Raw genomic sequence first — 15523 nt, 5'->3', positions numbered from 1 at the left:
GCCTGAGGGAGGATACAGACCCATATAGGCTTGCCTGCCATAATAGGGCAGGCATTTTTAGAGGCATTTTAATAATATTTAAATTCAATTTCAGCCAACACAGAGTAAGTGGAGTGAGAAACATCTTTTTTGTATTGGCTTTTGATTAAAAAAAAGGGGGATCACTGATGCAAAGGGTCATTAAAGGGTAGCATGAGATTTCATTTTAAACCATGTTTTTATTGTTTTAAGGTATGATGACTCTAGGTCCAACTGGTGCAGGAAAGACAAAATGCATTAATATTTTGATGAAAGCAATGACAGATTGTGGTGCACCTCATAAAGAGATGAGAATGAACCCAAAGGCAATCACAGCTTCCCAGATGTTTGGTACCCTTGATGTTGCTACAAATGACTGGACAGATGGCATTTTCTCTACATTATGGAGAAAAACTTTAAAAGCAAAGAAGGTAATGGATATTCTATCATGATAGTTAATAAGGGCATTTAATACTCTTTCTATAAGGTCTCATTATCTGTCGTTTATGTGAAAGAGTATAGTTATAAAATCAATTGGGAAAATGCAGTGTTAGTTTTGCACTCGGTCTGAATAGCTGTCTGTACCCAAAAGCCAAAATGATGTGTATATGCCTGAGAGCACAAGGCTTCCCAAACACTAGGGGTTCCAGAAATAAATTGGAAAAGACTTTTGCTTCCTTCTGTAAGCAGGTAGCCCTACTGTTCAAATGCAAAAACAAGGCCTCTTCACGTTTTGACAAGAGGACAGAAAAGGTAATCTTCTGTCTGGTTTTATGTCATTGCCACTCTATTTCACTAATATGAGAATGGAAGAGGCTCTGGTAAGAAATCAATATAGATATTTCCCAATTTGCTTATCAAACCTTCAGGTGATTTTTCACTGAGTAATAGCTGCACTCAAATCTTCTGAAGTTTCATGTTCATTCAGTTCTCATTTAGAAAATAGGAAACCTTTTGTGAGGTACTTCGGTAACATCCCACAAGGACTGTGTACTTCCTTTAAAGTCTGTGACTTTCTTTAAAAGGAAGTGTTTCATCCACTTTGATGGGTGATAGGTTGCCTGATATACTTTTTGTAGAAGAAAGGGAGAGCTTTATGCTTAGAACAGTCCAAACTATCTTTTGTCACTATTCCTTAATATTCTTTTTCGGTGTGGCACAAGATTAAAAAAAAAGAAAGGCTAAAATCACTGAGGAAATTACAAAGAACTGCAGCTCCTGCCATGCCAATCAGCACCAAATTATGATTCAGTATTTACATCCAAGATTCTGAGATTTAATCGGAGATTAAATTGTTTGTTTGTTTGTTTTGTCAATATACAAAAATTTGCTTGTGTTCTTTTTTTTTTTTTTTTTTTTTTTTTTAGGGTGAACATATTTGGATCGTTTTAGATGGGCCTGTTGATGCAATATGGATTGAAAATCTGAACTCCGTTCTGGACGATAATAAGACCCTGACTTTGGCCAATGGAGATCGTATTCCAATGTCCCCCAGTTGCAAAATTATTTTTGAACCTCACAACATTGACAATGCTTCTCCTGCAACAGTTTCTCGCAATGGGATGGTCTTCATGAGTTCTTCAGTGTTAGATTGGAAGCCTATTTTAACAGCTTGGCTGCAAACATTGCCTGCTACATACTCTGATGTTCTTTGGAATTGCTTTAATACTGTATTTCAGGTACTTAATTTAGTCATTTTAGGAAAAAAAAAAAAAAAAGCATTCCTTACTCTCTATTTAATGAAGTGTTGTTTCTCCCTAAATGTTGTTTCAATTATTTACTTGTGTTTGCTTGCATAATAAAATAGGAATGAGGGATTTAAAAAAAAGAAACCAAAAGAGAGAGAGAAAAGGATCTCTAACATTGATGAATGAGTGAAACTGTATCAGATGAATAACTTGGATGCTTAGTTTGGTCTGCATAGGATAGTTGGTGGTGAATTGTTATATCCATGATTATTTTATAGTGCAGGTTGTCAAAACAAAAATATTCTCTATGGATGTAATTGTTACTGCAATTTTAATTCTTGTTAGGATACATAAAGGGAGTGAATAAACTTCCTTGTTTGTTTTAAATGTAATAAAGTAAATTCAGAAGGAAATTAAGCTGCATTCACTCTGGTAGAATCTTTCTTAATTTCAGTTGTAACAGGAATGCATTTGGTCCACTATTTATTTTTTAAAAATATTCTGTAATTCAAATAAATTGAGGCCAGTTCCATGCTGCATGGTGTTTTGAAGTTCAATACAAGTGATCAATATAAAATTAGAAGCTCAACATAAAATCAGGAGGACTACTACGGTAGCACTTGCATCTCTTCCAAAGGAGAGTTTTGAGATGGCGTCTCTCTGATACATTTTCTTACTGAATTATGTTGAATGAGTAGATCCACAGGGAGAATTCAGAACATTCTTTCCCTCCATTTGGCCTTAGCATAATGAATCTTCAAAAAGTTTTCATTAATGTTATGAACAGTGGTACTCAAAAAGCATAAATTTCAGTAGCATATATATTTTTTTCCAATTATGTTGATATTCTTATTTTTTCTTTGGAGATTTTTATGGAAATAATTACTGCTTTTTATTCTTTCAGCTTTGTAATCCTCTTTTGATTTCCTCACTTAACATCTCTGGAACAAATACAGCTTGTTTCTATACGTTCCATTCCCATTCACTGTCTTCTCTGATATTCCTGTGTAATTTGTGTTGGATATATCTTGGACTTCTCCTGTAATATTTTTTGTCTTTGTTGGATTTTATAAATGCAGTTTGTAATGAACTTTGAGTGACATTTTCAGAAAGTTTATTATTCTACAATATGAAAAAAGCCATGATTAATATAACTTTGGAATGCCTAGAATGTTGACAAATGTCTTCTTACAGATATGTTTCATTTTAGCGTCCATTTACTTTAAAACCAATGTTTAACAAGCTATTTATTTTGTTCTACCTCAATAACATAATGATATGACATAGTATTTACTGCAGCAGCAAGAGAATCAATTCTGATAATGAATTTTAAAATACGCTTCCAAAGTAATGTGTATGTGGGTCAATTTACTGCTTCTTTGCCACAATTCTATTCATGTTTTTTTTTTTTGTTATAACTTGCTCTGAAAACATAATAACAACTTTTAAAATACCCAAGCCTGAAGCAATAGCAATAAAGTCCAGGAAAATATGTATTTTATTAGATTGAGAGATGAAAATACAGTGAAATATGAAGTTAGTTCTGTGCTGAAGGCTGCATTTGGAACTATCGAAATGTAAATGAAAGCTGTCATGCTGTCAGCTTTCTTTCACTTCTAATGAGCTATCTTTGCTGCTCAAATAACAGAAGTGATAACTGATTTTACAGAAGAGGGTAATGCCACTTTTGTATTGAGATGGCTCTTTTTACAGTTATTGTTTCCCCCCACATAAAATAAAAAAAAAAGGATAAGTAAATTCTAAAACGAAAATTGTGAAATAAGATGCGTCAGCAATGGTAGTCAAAGCCCAAATACAGGACTTGGTGAATTTAATGCTGGTATTAAGAAAAGCACAGATATAAGCAGCTTCCAAATATCTGATATTTTAGAAGAAAATGAAGCTTAGGTTATAGATGGAAATACAGTAACTAAGGAAAATTAGACTTTAAGTATGCCTAAAGGGGTCTTCTGAAGGCAATCAACATTGAACAAAAACAGAAGACACTTGCTACAGTAATTCCAACTTGCTTAAAAGAAACATTGATTATTTATGGTAATAAAAATAGCATTTGTCACTGAAAGCATATATATAATCAAAATCATCATTAATGAAGGCACAGCAAGTAGCAATAATGTAGAAGAAAGTGGCAGAGAATAATACTTATGACTCAGTGGAAATAATTTATTTATTCTTTTCATGTGCAGTGTAAATACTCTTACAAGTCATCAGTTTTTATATAAAAGACGGGAGACAGTCCAAAAGACAGGGATAAATTAAAAAAAAAACACACAACACATATAACAAAACAGAAGAAAACCCCAAACCTTACTTTAAGTCAGGTTTATCTTTGAGTTCTTTCTGTTTTCATGGGATTTTTTTTAAATGGTTATTGCAGGGTTGGACTTTTACCCTCCCTTTCTCAGTTCTTCTCAGTAACATTTCGTGCTTGGGAATGATTTCAATCATTCATTAAAATCATTAAAATCATAGGGTGATTTTAAGTAAACTTCCATCCCCTTCCAAAGTCTCTACTCTTTTATATTTAAAAGCTATACTGCCTTTTTTTTTTTTTTTAATCTGTGATTGGTGATGCTACCTGTAAGCAATAAAACTGCTCAGCTGATGGGAATAATTATCCAAGACATTTTCAAAGAATTGAATTAAAATAATTACCTGAGTGGTGTTATTTAGTTTGCCTGCAAAGTGTGAAGCTCAAATAAGTGTCGTATATTATGTTGGGAACATGAGTGATGAGTGTCAACACACCTGTGTACTTTTCAAATGGAAACAAACAAACAAAAAACAAAACCCCCAAAAATGTAATTTTTTAATTAGATCACACTTTTATTTTTTTTTTTCAATCTGATGTTCTGGATCCTTTAGTGACCTATTCTGGACACTTCAGAGATGTCCTAAAAACAGCAGAGTAGACAGATGTGACATATTTTCCCATATCAGATCTCACTCTAATTTCATTTGGGTGAAGGCTGCCATTACCTCTGGAGCATAGAGTTGAAAATATAATCCAAAGAGTTGCCTAGCTTTAATATTAAACGCTGATGCTTAAATGACTGTTACAAATATTAATAACTTGGCATAATTTAATTGTGCTTGTGCTTGTCTAACCCTTTAGAGTACGTTTCCTACTTCTTGCTCTAAAGAGCATTCTACAGACCAGTGAGTTCCACAGTAATGGTGGGAGTATTGGTGGGATACCATTTTCAGATATTTCATTTTGCAGTTCCTGATCCAAATTCGTCACAATTTTTGCTTATTGGCCATGGCCCAACTAATTTTTCTAGTACCCCATCCAAACAAAATACCCCAATAAGCAGCTAATTCATGCTAATTGCTCTTTAGAACTTGCATCCTTCTGTCTGTCATGTATTGTTTTCAAAATATTGGTAATGAAGTATTAGCATATATGTACCTGAGGCTTTTTTTTTAATGCATAAGCTCAAAGAACAAGAGTTACACAAACCTCATTGGAATTGTAAGTAGTGTAAAACTGTTTCTGGTGAAAACTGAGCTCTTGAAAGAACAGAATACTTTGACTTATGAAATATCTTTATTCTGAGCATCGCAAACCAATTATTAAACAATCTGTAGTACCCTCTGAGATATCTAGCCTATTTTACAGATGAAGAAGCTGAGTCTCAGAGAGATTTAGGTCCAAGTTTTAAAGGTCTTTAGAACTGAATCTTCCACACTGTTTGCATATAGATAGTAACTGGTATTTCAGAATAGTTCTGTGCGGCAAATCTCAGAGTGAACTTTACATCAATTTGCAACTTTGCTAAAGATGTTACAGAATACTTGACAAAGGCAGACACGGTAGCAACCTCTATGGAATAATCTGAGAAAAGTCTGGGTTACGCTTACATCAGTTATAAAATTCCCTTTGGATCCTGTCATGGCTCTACATAAAACTGAGAGTGCTAGTTTCAAGAAGGATAGGTACATTATGGTTCAGTCAGAACAGATCAGATAGAAATTTATAGTGGTGAGGTCATGCATTATATACGCATCATTACAGCAGTTTGAGTGCTTTTATCTTCCCACTACAAAACTGGCAATGGTAGATTAAAATCTCCAGTGGAGAGCACAAATGGCAGATCCTTGATGTAGCTGAAAAGCAGCCTTCAAATTGCTCTTTATAAAATTGCTGTATGTAGCTTATACAAATAATTCTGCTGACTGTGGTAAATCAACTTTTTACAAAATATATATTATTGTTAGCAAAATTCTGTGGTCTGTCTGAGTAGTTGTAATTCCAGAAATGGGGTAAAATTTTATTGTTAAGAGAGCTGAGAACATAGTTGAAATTAAGAAATTGTTTATGTCTAAGAATAAATCATACCACTGAAACAAGGAAACAGATTCCTTAAGTGATGTTTTTCCTTTTCAGGATATGATCAATTTTGTTTTCTCCTCTGTGACACCAAAAATGCCAGTTTTAGAATGCATGTACATCAAACAAGCTATTGACCTTCTACAGGTAGATAAGACATCACTTTTTCTATCTTTTATTCTGTTATTTGTGCTGGGATGTTGTTCTAGCAAGGCAGTAGTCACATGTTGCATCTGTTTGCAGGGTTTATTGTCAGACCGAGATGAGAAACAGCTCAATGAGGAACATATTGCTCGCTTGTTCATTTTTGCTGTAATGTGGTCTGTTGGAGCACTTTTGGAACTGGATGACAGGCTGAAAATGGAGCTGTTCCTACGGAAGCACTCTGCAGTGAAGGAACTTCCAGCTGTGAGTGGAGAAGAAACCATGTTTGAATTTGTAATTAATTCATGTGGCCAGTGGGAGCACTGGTCAAAGAAGGTTAGTATGTTGGGACATGCTAAGCTTTCTCAATGAGTGTAAAAGATAGATGTATTTGGGAAGATGCATATTATTTTATCGTTTAAAGCCCTCCATAATTCAGTTAAGAAGATCAGCCCTACCAAATGTTCAAAGAGTTTCCTTTGTGAAAGTTTTTTTTTTTTTTGTCTTTTTCTTTCTTTTCTCCATAAATACCTGTTTTCAGAGAATGGGAACATACATTTGAAATGGCTTTGGAAGTGAAACAAAAGAGTTACCTTAGCTTTGTCTGCTGTCTGTCACCCTAGTGTTTAAGATCTCCCAGCAAGGAAAGGCTATCTTCATGTATCTTCATGTGTTGGAGAATAGTGAAGTGAAAATATCCCATTAGTCTAACACCTTTTTAGAAAAGCTTAGCAAGGTACCGTGTGGTTATAAATGGATGCTTGGCTTTCAGGAAGAAATGTTTTGCTGATATACAGTGCGTTTGTTTTTGTGTTCGATGCAAAGTGCCTGTGAGGTGATGTAGAAAACCTCAGACTTTTCCATACCTTTCTTACACAGGTCCCTGAATATATTTACCCTAAAGATTCAGTACTGGAATATACTTCCATTCTAGTTCCAAACGTAGACAGTGTACGAACAGACTTTCTAATGCACACCATCATGAAGCAAGGAAAAGCTGTTTTGCTGATTGGGGAACAGGGAACAGCAAAAACAGTTATGATTAAGGTAGGTGGAATGGAAAACCAAATAATATCTTTTGTATGATAACACTGCAATAAAAATAATTGACGTCACAAATGGTTGAATGGAAGTAAAAGAGTTTGATTTGTCTTTCTGTTACATAATAGCATTCTCACTGAGTCCTTTAGGCAATACTTACATGGCCTACAAGCAAAAAAACATAAGTACCTATACTTTAGTCTAGAGGGTTAGAGAGTTCTTTTAAACTTCGCTAACCGTGGTTGCAAGATTATGTGTTAAATGCTCTTTCATCTGCTTTCTCTTCTTTTGGAGAAGTCAAACTGGAGATTTTGATAAGGTAATGTTGATTCTTGGAGGATTTTTTAATTTCCTTGTGCTTTTTCAGTGGTAGCACATGTGAGTGGATCTTTTGTACACACTTATGGCATAGACATTCTTCACAGGCCAAACTGTAGAGAAATAAAGAACTTCCTTCTTTACTCTGGGTAATATTTCAGAGGGTAAAATTAGTGCTTATTATCTGCTCTTTTAGTTCCTTCACTGAAAAAGACATTGTTCTTTCTGTGAAGTAAAATAAAAAACTAAACTAAATTAACATACTAAATTAACATATTTTCCATATTGCTAAATGGTGCCAGTTAATCTTGTGACACATATGAAAACTAATAACTTGCTACAGAGGAGCCAATAAACAAAAAGATGAACAAACAAATTTAATACCAAACCTGACATCCCTTATTTTAAAAGTCTAAGTTTAATGGTTTTCAGTGTGGTTTTTATGATTTTCAGGGGAATATGTATACTCTTTCATCAATGAAAGATAGCTACATGAAGCTGATCTTCTGTTAGGACAGCTGAATTTACCATGCAGGCATCTGTACCTCTTACTGCAGGATCTGTAGAGATCTGGAAATTGAAAATATTTGAAGAACGCTGACCTAAAGTGACCTTTGGCTTTCTTAAAATCTGGATCCATTTTGTGCCCCCCAAGAATGTGCTTTCTGAGTCCTGACATAAAGTGAGTTGTACCAATGCCAGTAGCCATTAATACGACTTTTTCAGTTCAGCTGTTGATGCCAACATGCATGCCGGTGTAATGTCAGCTTCTGTTCCTGGCACCAGCTGGAGAACTATTTTAGCAGAGTGAAGAGGCGGGGTCTGGATGGTGGTCTCGATATTCTACATACTGGATTTTGGCCAGATACTGGCAACCTCGAGCCTTCAGCTGCCATTCCTGTCCCTAAAAATAATTGGAGCTGATTCTTGGGAGTTGCTTACCCCATGTCTATTCTATGGAGGAGGGTATGTTCCTTACACAGGGGAGCATAGTGTCAAAAAGTGCCAGTGGATATTTGACCTCGTTTAAGGTTAAGACTGCAAGTTATCTGCCTCTACAACTTTTTGCTGTCACCTTCTGTAGAATTGTACTTTGCTATACCTTGTGGAGAAGAAATTTCCAGATACAGGCATCTGCTTTCATGAAAAACTGAAAAGGTTTTATTGTAGATCACTTCAGGTAGTAATCTGAAGGGTTGAGTAAGGCATCAGTATATATTAAAATAAAGAACTTACACTGGAAAGCTTTTTTTTTTTTTAAGGCACTCTCTGTATTTTTAATTCTTGCATTGCCAAAAAAAAAAAAACACCTGATTTTAACTTGAGGCTGGTGTGATAGAGTTGAAAATTGCATCTAGAATCTGATAGCAAACTAACTGAAATAATCTCAGTAAATAAACTTCTTTTTCAAAGATGCTTCTCATTTATGTTCTGTGTATATTAACCGTTACCATGTAAAGACTCTGAAATGCTGTAATTAATAAAACACAAATGTGTGTTTTAAGTGGTTTTGTATTCATGGTTGTGGTGCATTGACCTTGGATGCTTAATCAACAATGATAAGGGCTTATTTTTCTGATGTACTAAGCATTTCTAGTCAGCTCTGTTATAAAGATAAGAACTTTAATTATATTAAACTTTGTCATCACAGTGGAAGAATGGAACCTTTAAAAGAAATAATGTTGGAAATCTGGAATTTTTAATACTATTTTATGTCCCAGGATTCTTGCTAAACAAAACATTTCCTTTGCTATATATGTATGTCTTGGTGTCACTCCAGGGTTACTTTTTTTTCTTTTTCTTTTTTGTTCCAGTATAAAAGCACATTAAATATGAAAAATGGAACTCTGTTGTTTTAGGGCATAAGCAATGGCAGTGGGAATTGTATGCATTCATAAAACCCAAGGACTCCTGTCTTCATTAAGAAAAGATAAATAGCAGTAAATTTGGTGTAGCTGGGTTTCATTTTACATTACTGTTCCCTTGCGCTGCTTTAGATGTAAGGTACGGAAATAGTGTAAATTTGAAAAAGGATTCCTTTTTCACTTGTTCCTTGAAGACTGCTGTAACAGATCACCATTAATAGATTGAGTTTAGAAAAAAAAACAACACAGCATTTACTAACGGAAAGTTTATTTGCATCCTGAGTTGTCATATGTCTACTTGTTGTAACACTTAGTAAGTCTGTTAAAAGCTTATGAATTTTAATATTCAGAAACTTTATACAAAACATTAACTGAGAGTTTGAATTTCATGTGGGAGACAGTATATTTACTTTAAATAAACTGCTGTTTGGCATTTTAAAGTTACTAGCAAGACTAAGATTTTGTAGATGTCTGATTTTTGCATGGCAGCCGGACGTCTGTGTCTCCTGTCAGTTGAATTCATCTGGAGTTACCAGTTCATTTTACTTAAAATTGGTTTATCTTACAGGATTACATGAGCAAGTATGATCCTGATGTTCACTTGAACAAGCGTCTGAACTTTTCTTCTGCAACGCTGCCAAATATGTTCCAAAGGAGCATAGAAAGTTACGTAGACAAACGAATGGGTACCACTTATGGTCCTCCAGCGGGGAAGAAAATGACTGTCTTTATTGATGACATCAACATGCCTGTGATTAACGAATGGGGTGATCAGGTAAAAGGAATATGTTGGCATTTGGGAATTTTTGGTTTTACCATTATTGCTGTTGGAAGTGTTGACCTGTGGGTTACAAAATTGAGAAAGTTTCAGAAAAATTTTTGTAACATTGACTAGATCAAGTATGTCTACTAAAAGCACTTTCCCCAAGCCAGGTTTATTGTGAGTGATAAGCTGCGAGTGCCAAAAGATTAGGGCCAGCGTCAAGCCATTTGGTGCAAGCATTGTAAATTCTAAGTCTTTTGTTTTGGTTACATGCAGAGCCCGCAGAATTTACAAACTCTGCACTCAGAAACAGTCTGGGAAAGGAAGCGTGCAAATCCAGGAAGCCAACAGAGATTCTTTCCTTCTGTCCACTCTGTGCTTTAAAGTACAGATATTATTAGGTGAAATCTAATGCCACAGTTGACATCCAAGTCTAGTGAGCTGCTTGGAGGTATTCATAAATGAATACTTTATAGACCTGTACTCTGAAAGGTTGACTTAAGTTTAAAAAAATTACTGCTGAGGAAAAGTCGTATTCTTCCTTCTAGTGTAGCTCTGTAATCCTGTTCTGTCACTGCCTCTGTACAAGTGGATGTGTGACTGCTTTGTGCTAAACTAACCATTCTTTGTCACTCACCTATGTGCCTATATCAGTCTGAATATATAGTCTGACTGGGTGTAACTTTAAAGTCCCGAATTTCTTTAGAGTGATATTATGGAAGCCCATTTGAAAGCCTTGAATGTCCACAACTACTTAGCACCCAGAACCTAAATGCAGCCAATCCACTGCATCAAGACTCTTGGTACCATTTTGCATGGCCTTATAAATTACTGAAGTGCCCAGCAGAATATCTGAGATTAAGAGAGACAGATAATGTCTTTCCTTCTGTCTATTGTTCTGTTATACTAGGTATTTCCTCTTTTATTTATTTACTTATTTAATTATTAAGTTGAGAATCCTGAAATACTTAACTGCTCTGTTTCTTTTTTTTGGGGTGGGAAAACTAGATCACCAATGAGATTGTAAGGCAGCTGATGGAACAGAAGGGTTTCTACAATTTGGAGAAGCCAGGTGAATTTACAAATGTGGTTGACATCCAGTTTGTAGCTGCTATGATTCACCCTGGGGGAGGTCGGAATGACATCCCACAGCGCCTGAAACGCCATTTCACAATCTACAACTGCACACTGCCTTCCAGTTCATCTATTGATAAAATATTTCGAACAGTTGCTGAAGGCTATTTCTGTGAACAACGAGGTTTCCCTGAAGAAATGTGTAGACTGGCTTCAGCATTAGTATCTACAGCTCGGAAAGTCTGGCAAACAACAAAAGCAAAGGTAATGTTACATCTGCTGCAAAGTCATTGAAACATCAGACCATGACAAAAGAGCAAGATCTGGGCTTTTGTACTGTTGTGTGTGTTCATTCTTCATATTGTGAAGTTGTGACCTATTGCTATAACTTCTGTCTAATGCTTCCATCCTGATTTTTTTTGCTACAAGTACCTAGTTAGTTGACTAAACATGTAGTTAATGTAAGAAATGTATCATGTAAGTATAAGATAACAAACATAGCTAATGAGAACATTTAGAGGTCTTCTGGTTGAGAAAATATCAAGGACATAAGGAACCATAAATTAAAAGCTGTGTAGGATTCTTCTATAAAGATGTTTGGGATTATGAGAAAATTTAAAGACCTGACAGATTGCCAAGCCAGTTTTGATAATTTACTAGCATTTCTGGCTATCCAGTGAGGTCCCAGATGACCAGAGGTTAGGTAATGTGACTCCAATCTACAAGAAGGGCAGGAAGGAGAATCCAAGGAATTACAGACCTGTCATCCTGTCCTTGGTGCCACAGAAGGTTATGGAGCAGATCATCTTGAACGTCATCACATGGCACATATGGGACAACTGAGTGATCAGAAGCAGCCAGCATAGGTTTATGAAAGGCAGATCCTTCCTGACTAACCCAGTCTCCTTCTACAAGATGACCCACTTCATATACGAGGGAAAGGCTGTGATGTTGTTTAGCAGGATTTTACTAACATTTGACAGTTTCCCACAGTATTCTCCTGCAGAAACTGGCTGCTCATGGCTTGGGCAGGTGTACAGCTTGCTAGGTGAAGAACTGGCTGGATGGCCAGGCTCAGAAAGAGTCACACTGAATGGAGTTCAATCCAGTTGGTGGCCAGTCACTGGACTCAGTACTGGGGACAGTTTTGTTTGACAATTTTATCAGTGATCTGGCTGAGGGGATCGAACGCACCCTCAGTGTTTGTGGACAATGCCAAGCCACGAGGGAGCATTGATCTGCCTGAGGGCAGGAAAGCCCTGCAGAGGGATCTGGATGGCCCAAATGGATGGGGCGAGTCCAGCTGCATGGTATTCAAAAAGGCCAAATGCCAGGTCCTGCAGATGTGTCATAACAACCCCATGCAGAGAGGGGGAAGAGTGCTTGGAAAGTTGCCTGACAGAAAAGGATATGGGGGTGCTGGTCAACTGCTGGCTGAACACAAGCCAGCAGTGTGCCAATGGCATCCTGGACTGCATCAGAAACAGAGTGGCCAGCAGGACTAGGGAAGTGATTGTCCCCTTGTGCACGACGCTGGTGAGGTCACACCTTGAGTACTGTGTTCAGTTTGGGACCCTCACTACAAGAAGGATGTTAATTGTGAAATTAAGGAGATCATCATTGCTACTGTCATTTCTTCATTTTTAACTTTGCTTTTTAAATGACAAGCATGCGTTTCTGCTTTAATGTGACATTGATGTTGAAAATATGCAGTATTCGCTTAAGTCTAGATAGCAAATATTTAGTACTTACTTGAACATAAATTATGACATTCTTTTCTAGATGTTACCAACTCCAGCTAAATTTCATTACATCTTTAATTTACGAGACCTCAGCCGCATTTGGCAAGGAATACTTACAGTTACTTCTGAAGTCTGCCAGAGCATCAGTGTTTTGGTAGCCTTGTTCCAGCACGAATGCAGACGTGTTATTGCAGACAGGTTCACCAGCCAAAGTGATAAAGACTGGTTTGAAGATATGATGAAAAAGGTAGGCAAATAATATTAAAGTATTTGCCCCAGAAAGAGGTCGGTGAAATGTTTTATGACTAAAGCAATCCTTAACGTATTGTTGTAGATTGCTGCTGCAGAACATGGCCAAAATCTATTTGAAAATGGATCCACAGAATTATACTTTGCGGATTTTTTGCGTGATGCCCCCGAAGCTACTGGAGACGAACCTGATGATATAGATTTGAAGGCTCCTAAAATTTATGAGCCTATCCCATCTTTGGATTATTTGGCTGAAAGACTGCAGATGTTCATGCAACAGTACAACGAGACCATCAGAGGATCAAAGATGGATTTAGTATTTTTCAAGGTATTAGTGCTTTTAATTATATAAATACAAAACCCACCTGGTCCTTAGCTTTTACTGATGTATGGATCTTATAGTTTTTCCATCAGATTATATTTGGAGATAGCCAGAATTGCAAGCCCTGTTTCCAGTGCAGTTTACAAATAAGATCTATAAAGTCATGCTTCTGTCTCCCACCTGCCTTTGCTTCCACAAATTATTCCATCTCTTTGCAGTTCTCCATCTTTTCTTTCTCCTGCCTTGCATAATCCAAAACATAACTCATTTGTTTCTACAGTACACATTATGAATGTCATCTGTCATCTCTAGAAGTTACCTTCTTAAAGGTCTCTTGATGCATGCTTCTTTTTTTTCATCTTTAGACTTAGTTCTCTAAGATAAATACAACAGTTGAATAAGAAATTTCTGTAGTGTACCCGTATTGTACTTTTGGCAACCTACTTGGAGAGACTATAAATAGCTCAGCTAAAAAGTTGGAGGATGGTGTTAATCCTCTTCCTTTCTAGTTTTCCTTCAGTCCACTAAAGAGGCATGCACTCAGCTCTGCTTAGTACAAATACTGCATATGACATTGTGTCATATGAGTTTGATACAGAGACATTTCTCTTGGGCTAGGTCTGCTGGCCATGGAAGTCCAGGGGAAATCTCTTGTTGATTTTGATGAGTACAAGAGTGAGTCTTTGGCATAGGCTCCAGAGAAGGCCTCTAGCTGTTGAAAATCAGTTGCTCAGTGATGTTTTATAGATAAATATTATTTCTGTGGCTGTTCATCCTTTTTTCTTTTTTTCTTTTCTTTCTTTCTCTCAATACACAGGATGCAATCACCCACTTGATTAAAATATCACGGATTATTCGTACTCCACAAGGAAATGCATTGTTGGTGGGTGTGGGTGGATCTGGAAAACAGAGTCTGACCAGACTAGCATCATATATTGCTGGATATGAGAGCTTTCAGATTACTTTAACAAGGTAACATAATGCAGTGTACATAGATAGACATTTGCTATAGAAATGAACTGCAAACAAGCAACTTAAAGCAATGCAAACCTGTCAAACGTTTGATCCCTCCTTGTAAACTACATTTTCAACCAAAAGCACCTATGCAAATGCACAATCTGTAGATGACAGATCCTGGGTCTTTATTTTTCTACCTTTGTACCATTGACAAGAAGTCTTTCTTTCCTTCAGCATTTGAGTCTGCAATGGATCCTTGTGAAGTCCCACTAAATTATCATAGAATCACAATCATTAAGGTTGGAAGAGACCTCCAAGATCATGGTCCAACCATCACCCTACTACCAATATCACCCACTAAACCATGTCCCTAAGCACCAGGTCAAACTTTTCCTTGAACACCCCCAGGGACGGTGACTCCACCACTTCCCTGGGCAACCTATTCCAATGCCTGACCACTCTTTCTGAGACACTTTCTTCCTCTGTTTAACTTTTCCCATTTTGCAGTAAAAATAACATGGAATAATATACTGGTGTATTGTGTGTGGTGACCAAACACTGATGACTGGGGAAAATAATGACTTTTGCTGTAGATGCTTATGTTCCCAGAAAGTATGATTGCAACTGTCACCAACAGCTTAATAGTGGGTAGCACTGGAATTTAGTAATTTGTAGAAACTGGGGAAGAAAGAGGGACACTTATTTATTTATTTATTTATTCTTAATTTGAACCGTGTATAATAGAGTTTGCTTGTTTTCTGTCTTTATTCTCTGCATGTTGTTTTTAAAAGGTCTCTGTCATTCCTGACAAGAGCACTGTAAGAGATCTCTGCAATGCTTTGTCAGCATTGTCACTTAATTGTCTGGAAGGTGTTCATTTAAACCTTTCTGAAGTGACTGGGAGGAACTACTGCCTTCCACCTGTTTATCTTTTGGCATAGGGTTTACAGGGCTGTCAGTGTGTTTTGACTCTGAAAACTACTCGACA

The 15523-nt window shown here is 36.5% G+C and overlaps 1 protein-coding gene across 1 annotated transcript in view; it reads left to right on the top strand.

The window, feature by feature from the left end:
• The window catches only part of LOC137850821 (dynein axonemal heavy chain 5-like), a 147919-nt gene that overhangs the window by 66219 nt on the left and 66177 nt on the right, over window positions 1-15523 (top strand). Inside the window, exons 46-55 of the mRNA XM_068671256.1 lie at window positions 232-449; window positions 1386-1697; window positions 6118-6207; window positions 6304-6540; window positions 7084-7251; window positions 9997-10203; window positions 11200-11529; window positions 13048-13254; window positions 13342-13584; window positions 14396-14550. Coding sequence (XP_068527357.1) covers window positions 232-449; window positions 1386-1697; window positions 6118-6207; window positions 6304-6540; window positions 7084-7251; window positions 9997-10203; window positions 11200-11529; window positions 13048-13254; window positions 13342-13584; window positions 14396-14550 — 2167 coding nt within the window. The remainder of the gene's footprint in view (window positions 1-231; window positions 450-1385; window positions 1698-6117; window positions 6208-6303; window positions 6541-7083; window positions 7252-9996; window positions 10204-11199; window positions 11530-13047; window positions 13255-13341; window positions 13585-14395; window positions 14551-15523) is intronic.

The sequence above is a fragment of the Anas acuta genome, chromosome 2, assembly GCF_963932015.1.
Source record: "Anas acuta chromosome 2, bAnaAcu1.1, whole genome shotgun sequence".
NCBI classification, from domain to species: domain Eukaryota; kingdom Metazoa; phylum Chordata; class Aves; order Anseriformes; family Anatidae; genus Anas; species Anas acuta.
Note: the sequence above shows the minus strand (reverse complement) of the source record. Positions and strands in the feature narration are given on the sequence as shown.